The following is a 24,082-nucleotide window of genomic DNA, read 5'->3' on the forward strand; positions in this document are numbered from 1 at the left end:
GTATTTTAAAACAAAAACAATTTTTGGAAAATATTTTTTTTTATGCTTTGACGAAAATCGGGTATTTTAATACTGAGCTTGTATCCTTACGGTATAAAAAATACAAACCCAATATTAATCCGCTTTGATAAAAATATTGCGGAAAAATCAGCAACATTTTTAGGGACTTTTTAGAAATTTTTTGAAAGCAAAAACATTTTTTATTTTGAAAATCTTTGATGTTTTGACGAAAACCGGGTATTTATAACACTGGTTTTGTATCTTTACGGTATAAAAATACAAACCACTATTAAACCACTTTGATAAAAATATGCGGAAAAATCAACAATAATTTTTAGATTTTTTTTTCGAAATATTTTTTTTATATATATAAATATTTTTTATATATATAACATATATACACATATATAATAATAATAATAATAATAATAATAATAATAATAATAATAATAATAATAATAATAATAATAATAATAATAATAATAATTATAATATATTTATATATTAAAAGGGGCTGGGCCGGCCCAAACTAAACTGGGGCCGGACCCAGCCCAACAGTCGTTGGGGCCGATATCGGCCCATCGTGTACTGGGCCGATATCGGCCCAACAAACTAATTAAACTCTATCTGGGCCGGACCTGGCCCATACCACCGGATCGGGCCAGACCACTCTGGCCCGACCCACATAGTTCTGGGCCAGACACCATCTGGCCCAGAAGAATTAAAAAAACAACACAGGGGGGGAATTATTTTCCCCCCCGTCCCCTGCATGCAGAACGACTCTGCATGCAGGGGGACGAAATATATGAACAAAAAAAAAAAAATGTGCAGGGGGGAAGCGTACCTGGCACGGCGGAGACGACGGCTTGCTGGCGGTGCTGCTGCGGAGGCGGTGCGGCGTCTTAGCTCACGGCGGGTCAGGCGGTTTCTCTCTCCTCTGTTACAGGGTTTCTCTCTCTTCGTTTTTTTTTCTTTGTTTCGGGGTTCCTCCCTTTTCTTTTTTTTCGTCCCCGTGCTCTCCCTTTCAGTCCTCTATTTATAGAACCATGGGCGTGGCTTTTCATCGTGGACCCAGGAGCGGGTTGAGGAGCGGCTGTCGAGGAGCGGCGGGGCTCCCTCGGCTTCGGCCACGAGGCGGGTTGTCGGCCATTGTTTCTGTCGGTGGCCCACCGACGTGGGGTCTCTGTCGGTTGGTAAGGGGGACCTGCAAAAAAAGAATAAAAAATACAATGTTTTTCTTCTTCCCCGCTGTAACGTTCGGGGGGAAGAAGACAGTGAACAGTGCCGTTCAAAACGGCACCGTTCGGTTACCCCTTTTTTTTTTTTTTTTTAAATAATTATATATGAAACGGCGTCGTTTTGGATAAAACGCGCCGTTTCATTTAAAGGAGCCAAAATCCAGATCAGTCCTCCATTATTTCACCTTCGGTCGCCGCCCCCTCTTGTTGGCCGCCTTTTTCACTTTGGTCCTTGGCCTCTGATTTATGCAATTAAACCCCTAATTGACCAATAAACTTCCAATTTCTTCAATTAAGCCCCTGAATCAATTCCAAACAGCCCCCTCTATCTTTGCGCCTTCTCCAAAATTGGTCCCTGGTTTCGGATTTTCACAATTAAGCCCCTAATTGGCCATTAAACTTCAATATTTATGCAATTAAGCCCCTGATTTGACCCAATAAATTCCTAAAAAATATATTTTGGCCCCATAACTTAAATTTCTTCTAATTAAGCCCAAATTGACTTAAAATCAATTTTTCTTGCAATCAAATCTTCTATAAATTCAAATAAAAAACCAATTAAGTCCATAAACATCCAAATTTGGGCTTTCTCCTCAAAATTCAAATTTTCCTTCTCAATAGGGCTTTCATCCTTCAAGAATATACTGTCAAAAATTCAATCCTTGTATTTTTAAATTCCTTGACCAAATTTTCTGACTTTTTTTCGGGCGCTTCTGCCTCCGGTTATTTTTCTAACCTCTTTTGGCTATTTATTTTATTTTTTCAGGGGGACCCAAAAATGGGTTACAACAGATGCCCCCTCTTTATAATACTTACGGAGCATGGGTTTTTGCGCAGTAAGTGTTATAAAGATAAACCTAAAACGGAACTCCCGAAACTGATCTGGTCGAAGCTTGATTGATCTGAAACTTTGTCCTTTATAAACAATCCTCCTTAGCCCAAAAACTATGATCAAAAACTTAGTCATTTCGAGGTCCTTATCCAGCAATCCTCTGAATTCTTACTTTAGTTTGATCAACATGGCAATCCATCTGAGATCCCATCTGGCGATCTCCTTTAACCTGGAATCCATCTGGCGATTCCTTTACCCATAACCAATACAAAAAAAATGCGTGTGTGGTCTCATTATGATGGGTGACCTGCCCGAGTGGAAAAAGGGAAAGAGTGGTCTCATTCTTTAGGTGACCTACCCAGAGGGAAGAATGGCCCTCATTATTATGGGTGACCTACCCAGGTAAAAAAAAAAATAGAGAATGGTCTCATTCTTATGGGTGACCTACCCAGAGAAATATGGTCTCATTGTGATGGGTGACCTGCCCAAGGAAAAATGAAGAGTGGTCTTATTCTTTGGGTGACCTACCCAGGGGAAGGAATGGCCTCATTCTTATGGGTGACCTACCCAGGTAAAAAAAGATGAAGAATGGTCTCATTGTATGGGTGACCTACCCAGAAAAATAATGGTCTCATTGTATGGGTGACCTACCCCAAGAAAAATGATGGTCTTATTGTATGGGTGACGAACCCGAGAAAAATGATGGTCTCATTGTATGGGGTGACGAACCCAAGAAAAATGATGGTCATTGTAATGGGTGACCTACCCAGGAAAAATGATGGTCTCATTGTATGGGTGGACGAACCCAAGAAAATGATGGTCTCATTGTATGGGTGACCTACCCAGGAAAAAGATGGTCTCATTGTATGGGTGACGAACCCAAGAAAAATGATGGTCTCATTGTATGGGTGACCTACCCAGGAAAAAAGATGGTCTCATTGTATGGGTGACGAACCCAAGAAAAATGATGGTCTCATTGTATGGGTGACGAACCCAAGAAAAATGATGGTCTCATTGTATGGGTGACCTACCCAGGAAAAATGATGGAGAATGGTCTCATTGTATGGGTGACCTACCCAGAAAAATAATGGTCTCATTGTACGGGTGACCTACCCAAGAAAAATGATGGTCTCATCGTATGAGTGACTAACCCAAGGGAAAGAATTTTGTAAACTCCATGCTTTTCTAAGAAATGGTTTCAATATGAGGTCCCTTCTGGCGACCTTCCTTGATGAATGTCGAAGTACGAGATCCCTTCTGGCGATCTCAAAATAACTTTGGAATCCCATCTGGCGATTCCTTTTATTCAAAGCTGAAATATTAGGTCCCTTCTGGCGACCTTCATCGAAATATGAGATCCCTTCTGGCGATCTCCTTTAGCCAAACAACTTGGAATCCCATCTGGCGATTCCTATTATACCAAAGCTGAAATTTGAGGTCCCTTCTGGCGACCTCCATTGATGAATATCGAAAACGAGACCCCTTCTGGCAATCTCAAACAACTTGGAATCCCATCTGGTGATTCCTTTTATTCAAAGCTGAAATATTAGGTCCTTTCTGGCGACCTTCATCGAAATATGAGATCCCTTCTGGCGATCTCCTTTAGCCAAACAACTTGGAATCCCATCTGGCGATTCCTTTTATACCAAAGCTGAAAATTGAGGTCTCTTCTGGCGACCTCCATTGATGAATATAAAAAACGAGACCCCTTCTAGCGATCTCAAACAACTTGGAATCCCATCTGGTGATTCCTTTTATTCAAAGCTGAAATATGAGGTCCCTTCTGGCGACCTCCATCGAAATACGAGATCCCTTCTGGCGATCTCAACAACTTGGAATCCTATTTGGCGATTCCTTTTTACCGAATGCTATCGATGTCGTTCTTCCTGCTAGCAGGGTTTGAAAACCATTATCTGTTGTTCTACAATCAACTCAATGATTCTTTCTTAGTCCATAATCTTGTTGGAACGCGCTAAGATCTCCTCCTGTAACGATCCAAAAAAACATATATGCAATGATTTATGATTAGATGCAATGCATGCATTCATACCTGGTTTTTGAAAAACATAGGTCCCATCCTCTTCTTCTAGTTCATGAGACCCCCTCTTAACATGAACTTTGCTTTTGAAGTCGTATGTTGGATTCATCTCTCGTGTTGCCTATCATATTCTTGGAGAAGAAGTCGTTGACTTTCTCCAAGTAGTCCTTTTCTCAAAAATGTACGACTTGTATTTGCCTCTTTGTCATGCTTTTGTCAAATGCTTTAGCTTGGTTTTCAAATCAATAGGCTTTCATATCCAATTTTAAACATGTAAAAATTTTCATAAAACATCTCGTCTTGCCCCCAGTGTAGGGGTGCGATATACGACTGTTGGCTTTAATATAGAGAAGAAATTCATTCCGACTTAAAAAATAAAACCACCAACAAAAAACTCTTTAGAGAGTGAAAGGACAATAATGTATTTTTTCAAAAATGCACATTATTTAGGATTGATAAACTCTATTTTTATCTTGAAAGAAAATTTACAGGTGATGTATCAATTCATTATGTTATCCAGAGGTGAGGTTGTATTTCAAGGGTAACTTTTCTTAAATTTCAATATTAAACCATTTTATGATACTTTATTTGTAACCACTCAACTTGTTCCAAAAGTGCATAATCTCATCATTTATTTAAAGAAAAGGTAGGCTCAAAGACAAACACAAAAATCTGGCTGACAAAATAAGCTCTGAGCTCTGAATGCTCACTAGAGAAAATAAAAGCAAAGGACAAAAGCATGCTAAGGCAAATAAAGTTGTTTTTACATTTTGAAAACTACGAGAAGTTCTTGGGTCAACCCGTTCTGAAACTTCTTCTAGTGTGTGGAAAGTCAACCGAGGCAATGCTTCATCTTCCTTCCCCACTTTGCGTTTCCTTGTCTTCTCCTTCGATCTGGCATTCTTCATTATTGACGACTCTTGACCAAGGTTTTCCAAACCTTTATCCCCTATCACTTTTGTCATGACCAGGCAATGGATTTGAACTGATATTGGGCGCGTCTTCAAATGACACCCATCCTACCTTGATGAGCTTCAACAACTTGTTCTTGAAACCATAGCATGTTTCAAGACAATGCCCGGGAATACCAGCATGGTACTCGCAAGTCAACTCGAGCTTATACCAGATGGGGAATGGTGGCTGTAGTGGTAATGTAGGGATAGGAGCTATTTGTCCAATGCTCAGTAGTTTGGCATATATGTCCTTTAGAGGCATGGGTAATGGCGGTAGTTGTTCTGAAATGTATCTTGGGTTTGGTCTTTGGTAGTTGTTTTGGGTGTTTGACTGGCCATTTGCTCGATTAGGGGAAAAAGGTTTGTTAAAGTTTTATGTGGGCCACATGGGAGGTAGGTATTTGTGGGTTATATGAATCCGTTATCTTGTCATTGGACCCACCTTCGAAGTTGTTAACGGGACCTTTCAATTTTCTTCCGAAAAAACCCTTTGTCTCCAATGGCTCAATTATGCGTCCAGCTTTAATCCCCTGCTCTATTCTTTCCGCTATGCGTACAGCATTATAGAAATGTTGAGATGAGCTACCCATTAAATGCTCATAGTAGGGTGCTTTGAATGTATTGGCGAACAAAGTCACCATCTCCGTTTCTATCAAAGGGGGTTGCACATGCATGGCCTCGTCCCTCCATCTTTGCGCATAAGCCCTTACTGATTCTTGGCTTCTCTTTTCCATTGACATAAGGCTCGTTCGATCTGGAGCAATTTCCAAATTGAACTTGTATTGCTTAAGGAAAGCCTCAACTAAATCCTTCCATTTCTTGATCTTGGCATTATCCAACCTCATGTACCAACTTAGCGCTGACCCCGATAGACTGTCTTGGAAAAAGTAGATCAGTAACTTATCGTCATGAATCACCTCAGCCATCTTATTGCAATAAGATCGAAGGTGAGTGATTGGGCATTCCAACCCAGTGTACTTTATAAACTCCGGTATCCTAAATTTTTTTTTGGTACCGTGATGTTTGGTACCAAGCATATTTCAGACGCTCGCATGGGGTCAAACCAGTCATTTCCCTCGACTGCTCTTAACCTTTCTTCCAAGGCTGATATCTTGTCATCGTTCATAAATCCGGTGGACCTATTATCGGGAGGCCCTTCCACAATGATGTGAGCTTGAGGGGGCTGAATGGGAATGGTAGGCGCAAAGTGCTGCCCCGTCACTGAATCTGCCCCCAAGTTCTGAGATGCCCCCGGAACATGAACTGATGGTGCTCCTATAGGTGGTTGGGTAGACGTTCCCTCCCCGTTTAAAAGTTGCTCAAGCAGATTGGTCAGTCGAGAAACTTCATTTTTCACAGATTCCAACTCGGTCTGGTAGTGTGACTCTAATTGAGCTCTTTCTTCGTTTTCCATTCTTGATCTGGACCGGGTTTGGTGGACTCTGGATGTGGGACCTATGTTTCACGATCTGGAATGCATATGATAAAATGCGTGATGAAAATGTGATGCGCGATGAGTATAATATTGCAAAAAGATACATAACCTAAGGACAAGCTCTATTTATTAAGTTAGAGTGGGTAGTTTTTCTATCTGGTCTTGAAGGGTCTCATATCTGCCCAGTGACGTTCTTCGTAAAGAAGTATGGGGGCGTTGCAAGGAACAGTTAAGAACACGTATGCCCACCGTTACCAAACAGGCACTCAGATATGAGTTGGGTGTTTCACGCATTTTAAACCCTGACCAATAGTCTTAGGGTAAATCGCTAATTTCCCCACTTAACTTAAGGCTTGTGTGTGCTTTTCAAAATTAAGGCAAGTGATGCATGAGACAATTGTATACAATGTATAAATAATACGCGTAAAATAAAAAAACAAATATGCAAATAAACAGAAAGGCATATTAACAATAAACACACAAAAAAAAAACACAAACAAATCAGACAAAAACAAAGCTTAGTCTACAAGGTCCCCAGTGGAGTCGCCATTCTGTCGCACCCCAAAAAATAAAACATCTTGCGAGTTCGACTGGCGAATTTTTTTATTTTGGTTTCGTTCTTTGGAGTCGCCACCTAGTATTTTGGTCACTAGGAAACCTAACTGGTCTCAGAGATCGGGTACGGAGACTGGTTGCGTAAAGGGAAGGTATTAGCACCCCAAATACGCCCTACCTAAGGTAAGCTGCATTGTTTTATTGTCTGATAAAAAAAACTAAAGTGTTATTGTACTTCTAGTCGTTGGTCTGTCTATGGTTCAAGAAAAATCCTCCTCAGTAAGAAGGTCTTTTATCTTATCAGGTAAAATCCTAACCGTTCTAATGTCCATACCAAAATTTTATTAATAATATTTAGGAATACGTTTTACGTATAAATTCGTAATCCCAAATACTAAAATAAAACAAAAAGATTTTTTTAGAATTTTTGAAATATTGGCCTAGTTCTCATGGCTTGAATAAACTGGTTATTAAAGCCAAAATGCATGTTAATACATATATTGTTTTGAAATTTTTTTTATTGTGTGAAAATATGATGTTATAATATTTATATATATATATTGGAGAGACTAGGCCGTATTTTTAAAAACAAAAACAATTTTTGGAAAATATTTTTTTTATGCTTTGACGAAAATCGGGTATTTTAATACTGAGCTTGTATCCTTACGGTATAAAAATACAACCCAATATTAATCCGCTTTGATAAAAATATGCGGAAAAATCAGCAACATTTTTAGGGACTTTTTAGAAATTTTTTGAAAGCAAAAAACATTTTTTATTTTGAAAATCTTTGATGTTTTGACGAAAACCGGGTATTTATAACACTGGTTTTGTATCTTTACGGTATAAAAATACAAACCACTATTAAACCACTTTGATAAAAATATGCGGAAAAATCAACAATAATTTTTAGATTTTTTTTTCGAAATATTTTTTTTATATATATAAATATTTTTTATATATATAACATATATACACATATATAATAATAATAATAATAATAATAATAATATAATAATAATAATAATAATAATAATAATAATAATATATAATAATATAATTATAATATATTTATATATTAAAAGGGGCTGGGCCGGCCCAAACTAAACTGGGCCGGACCCAGCCCAACAGTCGTTGGGCCGATATCGGCCCATCGTGTACTGGGCCGATATCGGCCCAACAAACTAATTAAACTCTATCTGGGCCGGACCTGGCCCATACCACCGGATCGGGCCAGACCACTCTGGCCCGACCCACATAGTTCTGGGCCAGACACCATCTGGCCCAGAAGAATTAAAAAACAACACAGGGGGGGAATTATTTTCCCCCCCGTCCCCTGCATGCAGAACGACTCTGCATGCAGGGGGACGAAATATATGAACAAAAAAAAAAAAAATGTGCAGGGGGGAAGCGTACCTGGCACGGCGGAGACGACGGCTTGCTGGCGGTGCTGCTGCGGAGGCGGTGCGGCGTCTTAGCTCACGGCGGGTCAGGCGGTTTCTCTCTCCTCTGTTACAGGGTTTCTCTCTCTTCGTTTTTTTTTTTCTTTGTTTCGGGGTTCCTCCCTTTTCTTTTTTTTTCGTCCCCGTGCTCTCCCTTTCAGTCCTCTATTTATAGAACCATGGGCGTGGCTTTTCATCGTGGACCCAGGAGCGGGTTGAGGAGCGGCTGTCGAGGAGCGGCGGGGCTCCCTCGGCTTCGGCCACGAGGCGGGTTGTCGGCCATTGTTTCTGTCGGTGGCCCACCGACGTGGGGTCTCTGTCGGTTGGTAAGGGGGACCTGCAAAAAAAGAATAAAAAAATACAATGTTTTTTTCTTCTTCCCGCTGTAACGTTCGGGGGAAGAAGACAGTGAACAGTGCCGTTCAAAACGGCACCGTTCGGTTACCCCTTTTTTTTTTTTTTTTTAAATAATTATATATGAAACGGCGTCGTTTTGGATAAAACGCGCCGTTTCATTTAAAGGAGCCAAAAATCCAGATCAGTCCTCCATTATTTCACCTTCGGTCGCCGCCCCTCTTGTTGGCCGCCTTTTTCACTTTGGTCCTTGGCCTCTGATTTATGCAATTAAACCCCTAATTGACCAATAAACTTCCAATTTCTTCAATTAAGCCCCTGAATCAATTCCAAACAGCCCCCTCTATCTTTGCGCCTTCTCCAAATTGGTCCCTGGTTTCGGATTTTCACAATTAAGCCCCTAATTGGCCATTAAACTTCAATATTTATGCAATTAAGCCCCTGATTTGACCCAATAAATTCCTAAAAAATATATTTTGGCCCCATAACTTAAATTTCTTCTAATTAAAGCCCAAATTGACTTAAAATCAATTTTTCTTGCAATCAAATCTTCTATAAATTCAAATAAAAAACCAATTAAGTCCATAAACATCCAAATTTGGGCTTTCTCCTCAAAATTCAAATTTTCCTTCTCAATAGGGCTTTCATCCTTCAAGAATATACTGTCAAAAATTCAATCCTTGTATTTTTAAATTCCTTGACCAATTTTCTGACTTTTTTTCGGGCGCTTCTGCCTCCGGTTATTTTTCTAACCTCTTTTGGCTATTTATTTTATTTTTTCAGGGGGACCCAAAAATGGGTTACAACAAATTACAAACCAGATCAACATTGGCGACACACGTCGCATTAACAAAAAGATGATACATTAACAATTTCAACAACACGATAAAAGAATATTTTTGGATGCTAGAAGGCGCCGCACAACATTGGCACCTCCCATAAACCTCTCGGTGCTATACACGCACCCTACTTTTTTTCTAAGTATTTTAGACAAAATACCAAATTGCTATTGATCAAACATGTAAATAAAAAACCTTTGAGAAAGGATGAAAAAACCCTCATTGTCAATTTTAAATTTTTTGACTTCCAATGCCATTTGGATTGTTTTCTTTTTCGTTGTGCTTTTAATTTTTTTTTTTATTCATTATGTTTTGGACAAATACAAAATTACCCTACACTTATATGATAATAATAAAAAAAAAAACCAATTTGAGAAGTACTAAATTGCTTCTTGATGCCACTATTTAAATTCTTTCTTTAAATGGTATTTAAATATTTACCTCTAGTCAGTTTGAAAATGATTAATATACATGTGAATAGATCTTAATCCCTTCTATAGCTGGGTGTAAATTTTTTAATGGGAGAGACAAAAATATCACTAAATTATTACAGTGAACAATGTAACTAGTCTACAACTAAAATATTTTTCACACTAGTTTTAGCTTTGTTAATATTTTCAGATGTTAGCCTGGGAAAAAACTTTCCCTGCTGTGCTAGTTAATATAGATATGCAAATGCAGTCATGTACATGTAGAATTCAAATGAAATTTTAAAATAAAATAAAAAAAATTAAAATCAAATTTGCATGTATGATGATTGATGTGATGTGTGTGTGTGTGTGTGTGTGTGTGAGAGAGAGAGAGAGAGAGAGAGAGAGAGAGAGAGTCATTGATGGAAACTTCTATGGTTGGTTGACCAATTGGTCCCTTGAATGATTTTGGAGCTGTTCCTAGCAAAGGTAATCCTTGGCTGTCACCTTCTATATGATATTATAATTGGAAATTAGTTTTTAAAATAGTTTCTAATAAGGTTAATCCTTGGCTGTCACCTTTTATATCATATTACAACGGTAGAGTAATTTTTAAAATAGTTTTTTTAAATATATTAATTAAAATAATTTTTTAAAAAATTTTATATTAAAATTATTACTCGATTGTAGATTTATTTTCCTATAGTAAAAAGTTTCATGCAGGCACAAACTTAATTAAATGATTTATTTTTTCAAATGCTGCCAAATATCACCGTTCTTTCCCCCCCTATGCAATATTATAGTATGCTTTAAGGGATGAGTCAATTTTGCGCAAAACTTGGCAGATTCCCCTGCATCATATTCCTCACTATCTCTGAAATCTAATTTTATTGGAAGATAGAAAACGAAGAGGGAGAGAAGAATACATTTTCCAAAATCAAAGTGGTCCAGCTTTGAGGGCCACAACGACTATAGTATTAATCCTAATTCATATGTGTCCAAAGCATGTTTATTTTAATATTTTAATAGTATTTTAAAAAAAAATTCAATTTTTTTTGTTTTTTTTGTTTTATATTAATTTTTTAATGTTTTCAGATTATTTTGATGTTTTAATCTTAAAAATAATTTTTATAAAATATATTATTTTGATATATATCCGAGTAAAAAACATTTTAAAAAATAACTAATTCCACACTTTTAAATATCCTTTTATATTTTGTATCATATATTTGAGTGAGTATCATATGATTATGGTAAAAAGAAAAAAGGAGAAATTTGTACACTGATTTGTGTTGGAGAAAAGTATATCATCTAGGGATAGTGTTCCAACTTTTTCCAACTTAGAGTATTTTAAAACTACAACCGTTTGCATTTTTAATTTAGGGTTAGGTGGGGAATTTGCCCAACCTAACCTTTAAAAAAAATAATCAAGTTTTAAGAATAATTTAAATCTTAAAAAATAAACCACATGAATCATAAAATAGAATCTCAACTGTAAATTCATGCATAAAACTATAAGATTTCATATATGTTATTGGAAAATAAAATTAGAAATATATATATATATTAAAAACTAAGTGCGACAAGTCAAGTCGAATCCTGATGAATCAAATAAACTCCTTACCCATCTTCATATTAATTCAGGTTAAATTAACATGATAAAAATTCATTTTATTAGATTAGATGACGTTGGATATCCGGAGAAATTGCCAATATGATACTAGATTTTGATTTTATCTCGAGACATGATATTACAAATTAAAAAGTAATTTTTACTGAATCATGTAGCTAGATCTATGTCTTATACCAGTCTCTGGAGAAATATATACATGTTTTTCCAGTAGCATGTCAAAAAGTCTTGTATGTTCATCGATTAAATGCACCAAATAATTGGCCGAATTATGGACCTTTCTATCTCCATAAAACATGTGTGCTGGTTAGGGCCTAAGTAGCTGGAGCTGCTGGACATAGGCTAGGGTTTTAGAGTGGAAGAGGATATGTTTAGTCTTCGGTATAGATTACAGAAGGGAGCCATTATTGAAGAGAAGAGGTCGATCGGGTACAGATGGGCTAATGGTCTACATGCCTAAATCATGCAAATCAATTAGTGAGAGACAGTCTTATTAATAGCTTTATTCAATAAAATATGTTTGGATCTTAATAATTATAATTTATTTAATTATTATATAATAGAGGAAGTCAACAGACCTTCTAATTAATAAATCAAGAAAAAATAACAGTAAAAACAAACCCATATTGATCATCAAATGATTTCTTTAGTGATATCCTAATATTTTTTAAAATTTCATTGATTATCTCTAATCGTAAATAATTACACAATTAATTAAGAAGGAAGTCTTTATCACTTGTCCTTAAATTTGAGTTTGAAACCTCAAAATAAAAATTTTAAGCTTTAACTATCGGAATTTTTCTTTAAAAATCAGTAATCGTTCCTAAAATCTTAATACTATCTGTGAAATTTTATCTTTCAAGAATTTTAAAGACAAATTAATTAATTAATTTAATAATTATAATAAGAATTTGGATTAATTGCGATGTTTTCATTTACATAGAGCCCACAATTCCCTCTTAATTGGAGCCTAGCAAGTGTAAATAGAATTTGAATATATGAGGACAATATATCGTTGTTATTTTATTGCATTATATAAGTCCCCCTTATTGCATACCATACACTAAATTACAGGGAAGAACAATTGTTTGATGTTGCCAACAATAGCATTCCGACATGAAAATCAATCATATTTAATTATAAATCTGTAAAAGCACGAGAAAAACTACAACCAGCGCATCTGTGGCTGTCCAATGTACAGATCAGTCTCCACGATATCTGAACTCTTGCTGCATGAGCTCAAGTATGACACTACCTGGTTCGATTGAGTTGATTGCTGCAATGGCTGTGCATCACGCTAAACCAACACCAAGACAAAAATATCAACAAAACTTTCAAACAAAACCATTAGAATTTCTGACAGATGACAAGAAGACCCATTAGAGGTTTCTTAGTAGCCAAAGGGTTGAGAAATCAACATGGGGGGATTTCAATATTTATACCGAAAAGCAAGCGTTTACCTGTTTAGTTAACCTTGCATTCTCCATTAACAACAATCTTTCCTGAAATAGGAATGAGAAAACAATTAGAAGAAATTGCTGTAATACAACTGTAAAGCTAAACCAACACCTCTAATTACCTTTGCTTGCAGCTGTTCTATCTGCTCCTTGAATAACTGAGTCTGAATTATAACCAATATAAAAACTTGTTAGCATTTGAGTTTATTGATTAAACCCAGAACTCCTAATTAGCAGTCCAAAGCTATCCAACAATCTTTTGTCTGCCACATTTGACACAGTTTCTTCAGAGAAACACATACCTTTCTAGCCCTGATATTGCTTAAACTGATCTCAAGCTGATTGCCAATGTCATGGAGCTCTTCGGGAGAGCATGAATCTAAATCTTGCCCTAAAAGCTTTCTAAGAAACAAATTTCAGAAGTTCAGTGAGACCCAGTAGTACACACACCAGGCATAATCGCTATGTAGAAAATTTGGAGAAGAAGAATCAAACTAAGTTATTCACCGTTGCAAAATCTCGATTATCTCAATCTTCTTGGCCATGTTTGCTGATTCTTGTCTTAATTGCTGCATGTCGAATTACTTACGGTGAAGAAATAGTGATTGACAAAGGAAGAGGCAATATCTCGAACTAGACAGTCACACAGTCTTAACAATCTAATTACATATAAAGATTCATGTGATAAAAGGCCTAACCTCCTTAGAATATTGTTCCACGTCAATCCTGACAGTGTGCAATTGCTTTGCATTTTTACGGTACCGATCAATCGTCTTTTGTATCCTGAAGCATCCCAAACATATAAGTGAGCATCAAGTCATGAAGGTTTCCTTTATCTCTAAGGGAATAAGGGGCAAGAAAACTAGAAGAACCACTCTATAATGCTAGTAAATCTTGACTATAACTTGAATATCACATATTGTTTATGTTTCCTTGTTAAATTTTACAAGGATAACCTCCCTATGCATATCATCCAAGTCCCTACGTTGCAGAAAACATAAAAGATATTAGCAAGTGGTAATGTACTCTTGGTGTATTCTAAGAAATCAGGGGATCAATTTTTAATAAATATTGAACATTAAACTTATTTACTTTCCATGTAAAAGCTAATCTTTATTGTGATGATCAGATTATTTCACGTTGTAACTTAGTATTTATCTCAGCTCTCCTCCTTTCTAACGTAACAACTTACCACTAAAGTATATACCTCGATAATATATGGCTAGATGTATATATAGGATCCACTCATTCGATATATTAAACCCTTTATGAAGTGATTTTAGAAGGAAAATCTGATAAGATTTAGCATTACTCAAAAAAATGGAACCAAAACTTTTTTATGAACAAATATCGAAGGGGCAGAAGTTGTGTGTGTGATAGTGTATATTTGGTAGCTCAAGGATCTAAACCCAATGGGAGAAGAGAACAGAGAAATGAGAACAAAAACAAAAGCTTACAAGGAAAAAGAAATACTATAGTGTAAGGGTCAGAAAATTCTAACACAAGAACCAGTGGCCTCTTCAACAATCGATTCAGAGAGGATCATGACTAGCATTCTCAAGGCAGCTTGTAGTAACAGGTTCTCAAGTTGAAAAGGCAACAAGAACAGCAGCAAACAAAGAGAGGTACAACGTGTGGAGCCACCACCAAGCATTTTTCAAAGCCTCTTTTTTGTAGCTTAACAGCTTCGATCCACAATTTCCTATACAGGACCAGACCTTTCTTGTAGAGTTGGCCGGTGATAATAGCTAAATATACCTTTAAACTCACATCAAGCTTGAATATTTCTAACAAATAATTAATTTCTTATTTCAATTTTCAATTGGTTTATATTTTTTTTTTTATTAATGTTCTTCAACACAACATAATTAATTAGTACGAACACATATAGATGCTCCACATGAAGAAAATTTTGCAACAAAGCATGCCTCTAGTAGCTGATCGATGGATGAAAACAAGAAGATTCTTTTAGCTCAGAGATTGTAGTGCCTCCCACACACACGTTGACAACTAGATTAGGTCTCTTACAAGCATTTCAATATCACACACAATGACACAAACAAGAACTAGCTATAGCACACAAGACAAAGTACAGTACAAAGCAAAGACATCAAAATTCTTTCACAGCATAAGATGTTGCTAAAACCAAAGAAACCATCAACTAAACTACAAATTACAGGTATATAATGAAGTTAGTTTTGTTTTGGAGTTCATGCTGCAATTGTAAAATGAAGTTAGTTTTCCACAATTTACACTTTGGTTTCCATCTAGAACTTAGGACATGTTTAGTATTAATTTTCGACCTGTTTTTTGAATAAAAAAACAAACTAAAAGTAGGTTGCAAAACAATACTAAACAAGCCTTAAATACAATAATAAGACTATTCAATACACAAATCTCTCCCTGAATTATTGTCCATTTTTATCTACACTCCAAGAAGAACATTTCTTTTTTATTTAAACTACAAATTAAATGTATGTAAAAGAATTTTCTTTAGTACATGAATTTTTATAGAACTAAAACCAATTGGCTAAAACCAGAAGTACAGTTGCTAGCACCCATCTTCTTTTTTTCTTATCTTTTTTCTCAGAACAAACAAATAGCCATGGTCCATTTCTCAAGAAAGCATTAATTTTAGCCCTAGATGCCAAAAATCAGAAAGGAAGAGGTTAAACAAATCGAGGGTCAGTGATGACTAAAATTTTCTATCTATCCATCTGATTTGCACTCAAAGCATTTCCTTTTGATATGCATTTCTGAAAGGACCACTGTAAAATCTATATGGTACAATTTAATGAGTTGAAACGTCATCGCTTCCCTCGATATAAGACCCCTACAATATCGTACATACATCTGTCTTCACCATTGAACCTAGCTAACGAAACATGGGATGACAGATTCTGCAGGTGACAGGCCATGGAGGCTGCAGCAAAGTTTTCATGCCATTTTCAACTCTATTAAGTATTTGAAGTCAGTCTCCTCTAGGCATGTACTTAGAGAGCCAAATAAAACAATAGAGCTTACAGCCATCTTAATTAATACAATATGCACTCTGCATCTCTCCCTAAAGCTTCCTTAGCTAATCCATCTGCCAGATCATTAGCTTCTCTAAAGACATTTCTTTAGCTAATAATACTGATCTTTTCTATACATTATGCATCATCAAGAACAAGGTCAAAGCAATAAAGGAAGGAGAAAGAAAAGGAAACATACTGATCAGTGCTTGCAAACTTAAAGAGTGTTCCTTTCTGTGAAAATATGATCACTGCAACTTCAGCATCGCACAGAATTGATAGCTCATAAGCTTTCTTCAATAACCCATTTTTTCTCTTGGAGAAGGTCACTTGCCTGCTAGTTGCATTCTCTATCCTTTTCAGCTGAACCTTTCCTCTCGCCATGTCCTCCTAGTTCACATAGTCATAGAAAATCTAAACCAAGTTATAAAGGATTCTCAATGAAACCCTAAAGTTAGAATTAAAAAAAAAAAAAAGAGCTGGTATCATTTTTTAAATGATACAATATCTCACCAAATCCCAGAAATCTTGTGTTTGAGCTCAAGAAAATTTTACAACAATCAACAAAACTCCAAAGAAAATAATTACAGAATGGACGCTAGGGATGATTAAAAACATGAAAAAGCACACCGAAATTCAGTCTAAAGTCCTATGGTTAAGAAATAAATTCATGAAGGTGTTTCCTATATACATATAGAGAGAGAAGGGACAGAAGGAGGAGGTATATGTTATCAAAACGGTGTAACGGGAAAGAATCAAAGAAGGTGAAAAACCCTAGAATAGTAAGATTCACATAACGGCAGAGGATATTCAGATTGGTGGGTTGAAGATTGATGAATGGATGGATAGATAGATGGATGGATCTCTTTATTCTATGACCACAAATTCTCTAATCTTTCATCAATCTTCAAGGCATATATGTTTCCAAAACAAACAAAAAAATTCTAAACTAATTAAGAATGCATTAAGAAATTTAGAAGCCTCATCGCCTTGTCTAACCTTATTTGGTAAAATTAAGGAAAAATCAACGATAGATAAGGAAAGAAGGAAAAATTCTTAGTGACTAAAATATTTTAAAGTTTAGAAACACATAAAATTAAATTAAAAAACAAAAAGGAAATATGGAAAGTAGACATTAACAATTGACATGTCTCTATCATCGTACCATGATTTATGCAAAGGATCCATAACATCTTGACACGTTAAAAGATAGTCACATCGACCAATGAGCAAAGACTGTGTCACGTGGGTCTTCTGCCTGTACAATGTTTCTGCTTTTTTATCATTGAGAAACAATTGGAATTTCTTTTTGGTGAAAATAAACAGTTGGAATTAGCAATCGATTAAAGAAAACAAATGAACACTTAGACGGTTTGTTTTTTGAAAAATACTTTTTTAAAAAAATAAATTATTTTCTATTTGGTAATGTAATGAAAAATAAATTGAAAAATATTTTTTATTTTTTTTTATATCATAAAAAATAAGCTGAAAAATAACTTATTAATATTTTATTTTTCTCAAGTTTATTAAAATAATGAGGAACAAATCTTACAAATTAAAAATTTAAATGAGAATGAAATTGAAAAAAAATATATAATTTTATAAATTATCTCAAAAAAATAAATAATAATCAAAATAATATCAAATCTAAAATATAAAAAAAAATGAAGAAATTAAAATAATTATAATTAACATTTCATAAATTATTTCAAATAAAATAAGTAACAATCAAAAGAATTATGATCAAATTTGATAGATAAAAAATTTCAATAAAAAAAAAAAGATAAGGGAAAAGCAAATAAAAATGAAGAGCAAAGTTAATATAAAAATTAAATTTTAAGAGATGAAATTGAAAAATATATATTCAAAAAAAAAAAAATATATATATATATATATATATATATAACAATTAAAAGTTTGAGGATCAAATTTGATATAATCAGCAAATAATATGACATTTCTAAATTTTTCATAACTTTTAAAAAGTATTTTCCGCCCAAAATTTCCAGGAAAATGCTTTCCTGTAAACTAAGCCAAAATTTTCTTTGACTAGAAAGTATTTTTCATTAATCAAGTTTTCTAATGACAAACAAATACAAGAAAGTTTGGAAAGTTGTTTTCCGGAAACCACTTTCCAGAAAAACAAACATATTTTTCAAATTAAGAGCTATAAACAAGTAAAGGTTGTTTTTAAAATCTACATAAATATTGGATATTTGCTGAGCATTTATATTTATCAAACTCAACATTCTTCAATGAATTGATCTTTAAGTGTCTTTTTCATGTTACAGTCATTTTTGTAATTATAATTTTAAAAAAAATTAAAATAAAAAACTTTTAGTTGTAATTTAAAATATATATATATATATATATATATATATATTATTAAAACCACTGGGAGATGGGTTTTGCATATATAAAATAAATACAAATTAGGTCATAATAAATAAATAAAAAAATATTATTTTAGTTTTTATAAAACTAATGTTTAAAACACAATTATATGTGAGATCTAATGCAAAAATAAAAGCTATTTAACTAACCAAATGGTTTTTTTCTATGTGTTTGGACAAAAAACAAAAGTTATTATAATACAAAGATTATCTTAATTAATTGATTTAAAACTTGGTTTGAGCAGTGTTTGATTTTAAATCACTTGAAAAATTGTCAAGATAAAAACTGAAAACAACATTTTAATTTTTTATCCAAATGATATAGCTTCAATTTTTTATTCTAATTCTGTGCAATACAACATTATTTTAAACAAAAAAATTTTAAAAAACAATAAACTTAGATTAACTCACCAACATGAGAATTGGCTCACCCAAATTATAATTTAGATCTTAGATCAGATCAGGTAACTATATTTATTAGCATTTAAATTTATTCATACAATAGCTTTATTAGGTATAACATTAACTGAAATATAAATATTTTTATTCATTAATAAATGAATGATGGGCTAAAGAAATTTTCTTATTTTATTTAAATTTAACTAGACATTTACACCTAATTAATGTATTTAAGAAGAAAATTTCTCAATTTTTTTGGATAGGGATTCAAGAGGGTAATAGGTGCACATCCACCTTTATGAAAACTGATAACACTCAATTGCAAATGTATCATTGCTATATATAAATGTATCCCATGGCCACATATTAGCAATCCCAACATAGCATTCAACGTATAACTTTGGCATATCTGCTAATGTAATTACTAAAATATTAATTAATTTATTGACTGTTAGATGAACAAACATTTCCAACATTGATTTTATATATATATATAATAATCAAGAGAGTGTATTAAAATAGTAAAACATGAAATTTTGAATTAAAAATTATCTAAAATAGGGGTAAAAAACAGTTTCGTTGTTTATTTATCCAATATTTCAGAATAACTTCTTATAATTAAAGATTAAGTTAATATATATGGATAATTGGTTATGTTTAAAAAGAAGTAAAAATAAATATTATTAAACTTGATTAGAGTCAACAAGTTAATTCCATCATAGTTTTGGTGAAAAACTAGCGTTAATCTAGCCCTCGTCAAGACCAAATTGAGGTTGGTAAATGAGAATTAGGGAGGAAGAGACTTGATTGTCTTAAAGTTACGTAAGAAGATGATTAATGATGATGATGATTACCTGTGGCTGACCGCAGACCGGTTGGTCTGTGTGGGGTAGGGTCTACACTCTACATTTCCCATTAGGTAGGAGGAGTTGTCTGGGACCTTGCAGCTTTTGATGTTGGATTTTTTATTTAAATTAGCTTAGTAAATTAAAAATTTGATCAGAATTTTTTTTTTTGAACAAAAAGGAATCAATTATCGCATTTTTATCTCATCTTGATTTTGAAATATGATATTTAATAAATATTATTATTTTTAAATATAATAAGATAATTGTTGTATTTTAAAATAACAATATTTAAATATGTCACATTTTCAAAACGCGATCAATTGGTTGGATACAAATATATAACTAATTGATCATTTCACATAAAAATTATGATTTTATAATTTTTTTTATTTCAAATATGTTTTTTGAATAAAAATATAAATCTTTATCAAACTTGTAGATTTAAAAACATACTCCAATTAAAATCTTAAAAAGTTTTTGTTTACAGAGTAATTCTCACAGGTAATTCTGAGTATTCAGGTGTGAATCTACTATAACTAGATGAGAATCCACCACAAATAGATTATGTTGATAACTTAGTAAATGTATTTATAAATGAATGGGACATGTCTAAACCTAATAGAAGGTTTGGTCACGCTAGATTAAAATGATAGTTCAAAAAATCAGAACTTTTAATCTAATCGTTGAATCGCTCTTAGATTTTTATTGGAGTTTCTGAATGTTGTTTTTCTTAGAGTGATTATGAAATCACTACCCTGACCATTGGATTTTTACATTTTAAAAATCTTTTCTCAGAACTCTAGTTTTGATAATTTTGTGATTTTCTTTCCAAACTGATAAACAAGTTAATCAAAAATTTAAATAAATATTATAATTATAATCCATGATATTAATTAAAATTTTATAATGATTCTCAGCAATAACTTTTAAAAGTGTACTATTTCTCAAAATTTTTGCTTCTGTTTTTATTTTGCCATGCTAATTGCCCACTTTATCCACTGGCCCTATCATCTAATGTTGGATTTGCACCACCAGACAAAACAAAACGTTTTGATCAACCATAGGTTTTCCAATCTTTGTTGGATTCGCACTCACTAGACAAAATAAAACGTTTCAATCAACAATAGGTTTACCAATCTTTGGACAAGATTATAAGAGAAATTCTTAAAATGCTATAATTAACATAGTACAAAGAAAGTGTGAAGCTGAAATAATTCATCCACAACGCCCTTTGATCTTAGTATATAGGAGGAGGGACATTAGGTTTTAGTTTGCATACCTTGACGGATATCTAAATAAAGACTATAGTTTTGTATAGAGCCTATGTCACTATGAGGGAGTTCTTTTCACCCTTCTCTCGTATATGTCATCCATTGTCTATCAATCTCATCATATTCTCTCTTTGATGAATTCTTCAAAAAAAATAATAATTAATAAACACAATGAAATCTGATATGTCAATAGTTGACACACTTGTTATGTTAAAAGTAGGATTTTAAGTTAGTTTTTAATGTAAGAGAAAAAGGTGTTGATGTTATGACTATATATATTTTCCAATATCATGTTTTTTTTTTAAGTTTTAAAAATAAAAAATATATTTTTTTACGCTTAATAAAATGAAATGAAAACTATATAAATTGATAAATAAATAAAAAAATTTAATGTTAATTAAATATTAAAACATGAAATTAATATTCCTTATAAGAAGCAAAAGATTAATGTAAATGCAAATATTTTACTTTAGTTTTCTTTTTTACTTTTTTATTTATGTTAAAAAATTAATTGCTATTTAAATAAATGAATCATGCAAATACAACTTATCTAACTAAAACCTAAAAAAAAAAATTTTAAGATAAATTAAAACAACTTATTTTAAGTACTATGAAAATACATAAACAATTCAAAATATTAATTACTATTTTTAAAAATAAATTTAAACTAAATAATTTAAAAATGAGAGAGAGTGTATTAATCAAAATTTAAATTATAAAAATAATTCAATGAAAAGTAAATGTAAGGAATAAAATATATATGCAAATGAAAATATTTTACTTTGATTATCTTGTTTATTTTATATTTTTTTAATTTATCTTAGAGCAGGTTAATTTATATTTCTATGCATAAATATTTTTTATTTTTATAAATGTATCATGTATTTACAACTAATCTATCTAAAATAATTTATAATAATCTCTTTGAAGTATTATGAAGTTATAGAAACAATTCAAAAGATTAATTACTATTTAATAAAATTAAACTAAATAATTTTAAAAATAAAAGAGGGTATTAATAGAAATTTCAATTAAAAAAATTAATGAAAATATAAAAGAGAGGGGGTAGACTGCATGCTTAACCTAAAATAAAGAAGTTTATATGTGCCTAATTGAGTTTTTTTTTTTTTTTAAAAAAAAAAAATAGACTATGTGTCATCCACTCTGACTTTTTTTTTATTAATAGATGACAATCTTTCATTGGAGCATTTTCCAATCACCTTCGATGATCAAAATATTAGAGTCCGAGTCTAATAATTAAAAACCTAATTTGCAACTTGTTTTCACCTAAAAACCCTTTAAAAGCATTCTAAAAACTTCAATAAAGATATTTCAATCATAAACCACCTTTTAATTAATTTAAAAACACAAAATCAAATTAAATTAAAATAGCATTTATATGTCTTAATATACCTTTATCGAGCATGTTAAAGGGCAAAACTACAACTATTAAAATCCTATATTAAAGATAAATTTATTGACAAAAAGTTTGGCTTTTTTGTGGTAAGAATATAGTTGGATGAACACTTTATCCTTTTTTTTCCAATAACTTTCCTCTCTCCATAATCATTCATAGACTAAAACATGATAAAAATAAAAGTTTAGATTGAAACATTAAAACTTAAAATAATAGGGGCCAAAGAATAATAATTTGAAACTTTAGGGTATCAATTTGAAGTTTTATGTGTCCTTTTGGATGGTGAAATTTAAAAGGCTATGTTTTTCTTTTTATGTTAATTTTCATCCTTTTTTATCAATTTTTTAAACCATAACCTAAGCTTTCAATTTGAAATATTGATTTTTAAGCTAACGTTAGAATGTTCAATTATACATTAGGTACACGAAAGTATGCAAATAGAAACATATCCAAACACATAAAATAATGCCAAAATAATTTAGAAGGATAGAATTTAAAGGGAATAAAGTTTAATAACTGAAATGCAAATAATAAGTTTTAAGAGATCTAAAAAAAATAGCAATAAACAAGAGGGTGGATAATGAAAAGTGAAATGTGAATGTTTGAATAATGTTTTAATGTTGAATCACCTATCTATTTTATTATATAATTAATATTGATTGTAATATATTTACTTGAATCATCAATTCATGAAATTAACATATTAATATTTCTGCTGTCAAGTCATCAATAGATTAATATTTGTTGTCAAGTTATAAATAGGTTAACATATTAATCATAATGAATATATTAATATATTAGCTTGTTAACCATTATAACAAAAGCTAAAAGAAATTAGGGTTTTACTTTATATTTTTCATAATGAAACTACTATTTTTGCCCTTAGTAAGCAAAATCATTAAACTTTTGTTTTAAGGAAAGGGGGTCTTTTTTCATGAAACCCACTAGCCATTACAAGAAAAAATGACTATAAATAGTTTTTTTTGCATTTTTATTACATAATATAATTATTTTATTATTCTTGATAACAAAAAAAAAAAACTTTGGTCAAGGAATTTTTTAGTCATTAATTTTGGGGTTATTTTGTGCTTTTCATTTGGTTATTTAGTAGTTAATGGGTATTATTAGGGGAAGCAAAGTAATTTCATAAAAAAAAAAAAAAAGAAGGAAGCAAATGAACAATGTTTACCAGATTCGGACGATGTGTGTGACATCGTCCTGTGGCCAAAATATTGCTTTCAGGATGGCGACTGAAGTGTACTGGCATCCCCTCCATATACAAGGGTGTGTGTGGTTTAGTTGTTGCTGGTTCAGCACGTGTGGCCTTTTGTTTTCTTTTTCCCTCTTCACTACTCAATTTTCGTGTTGGCCATCAAAAAAATCAAATCAACCGTTGAGATTTGTTGTCACTAAGATTTCATTTCTATTCTCTTTATTACTATTTTTTTTTTATTTAGAATAATTATGAAATTAAAGATTTTTTTTTTCAATTTCATCCCAATAGATTTTTTCATATGTCAGATTTGATTCTCATTCTTTTAATTATTATTTGTTTTA

At 32.6% G+C, this 24,082-nt stretch overlaps 1 protein-coding gene and 1 long non-coding RNA gene across 2 annotated transcripts; both read right to left on the reverse strand.

The window, feature by feature from the left end:
• Window positions 1-1,012: 1,012 nt before the first annotated feature.
• LOC118060662 (uncharacterized) lies at window positions 1,013-8,858 on the reverse strand. Its single transcript, XR_004689480.2, has 2 exons — window positions 8,468-8,858; window positions 1,013-1,204 (listed from the first exon to the last, which is right to left on the reverse strand). It is a non-coding gene; the product is annotated as an uncharacterized lncRNA (long non-coding RNA).
• Window positions 8,859-12,723: 3,865 nt separating this feature from the next.
• LOC118060658 (MADS-box protein AGL42) lies at window positions 12,724-17,260 on the reverse strand. The gene is made up of 8 exons (XM_035073921.2): window positions 16,711-17,260; window positions 16,397-16,587; window positions 13,882-13,966; window positions 13,691-13,752; window positions 13,486-13,585; window positions 13,306-13,347; window positions 13,187-13,228; window positions 12,724-13,023 (listed from the first exon to the last, which is right to left on the reverse strand). Exons 2-8 carry the CDS (start codon window positions 16,579-16,581, stop codon window positions 12,892-12,894), a joined length of 648 nt encoding a protein of 215 aa, XP_034929812.1. The 5' UTR covers window positions 16,582-16,587; window positions 16,711-17,260; the 3' UTR covers window positions 12,724-12,891.
• Between the last annotated feature and the right edge of the window lie 6,822 nt (window positions 17,261-24,082).

This window comes from Populus alba, chromosome 12, assembly GCF_005239225.2.
Source record: "Populus alba chromosome 12, ASM523922v2, whole genome shotgun sequence".
NCBI classification, from domain to species: Eukaryota; Viridiplantae; Streptophyta; class Magnoliopsida; order Malpighiales; family Salicaceae; genus Populus; species Populus alba.

Bases quoted from the DNA above. Each gene is read 5' to 3' on its own strand.
- LOC118060658 (XM_035073921.2), bottom strand. From the start codon at position 16,581: ATGGCGAGAGGAAAGGTTCAGCTGAAAAGGATAGAGAATGCAACTAGC. The intron at 13,967-16,396 runs GTATGTTTCCTT...GGGATGCTTCAG, and splicing joins AAGTTTGCAAGCACTGATCA to GATACAAAAGACGATTGATC. The intron at 13,348-13,485 runs GTATGTGTTTCT...GTTATAATTCAG, and splicing joins GCAATATCAGGGCTAGAAAG to ACTCAGTTATTCAAGGAGCA.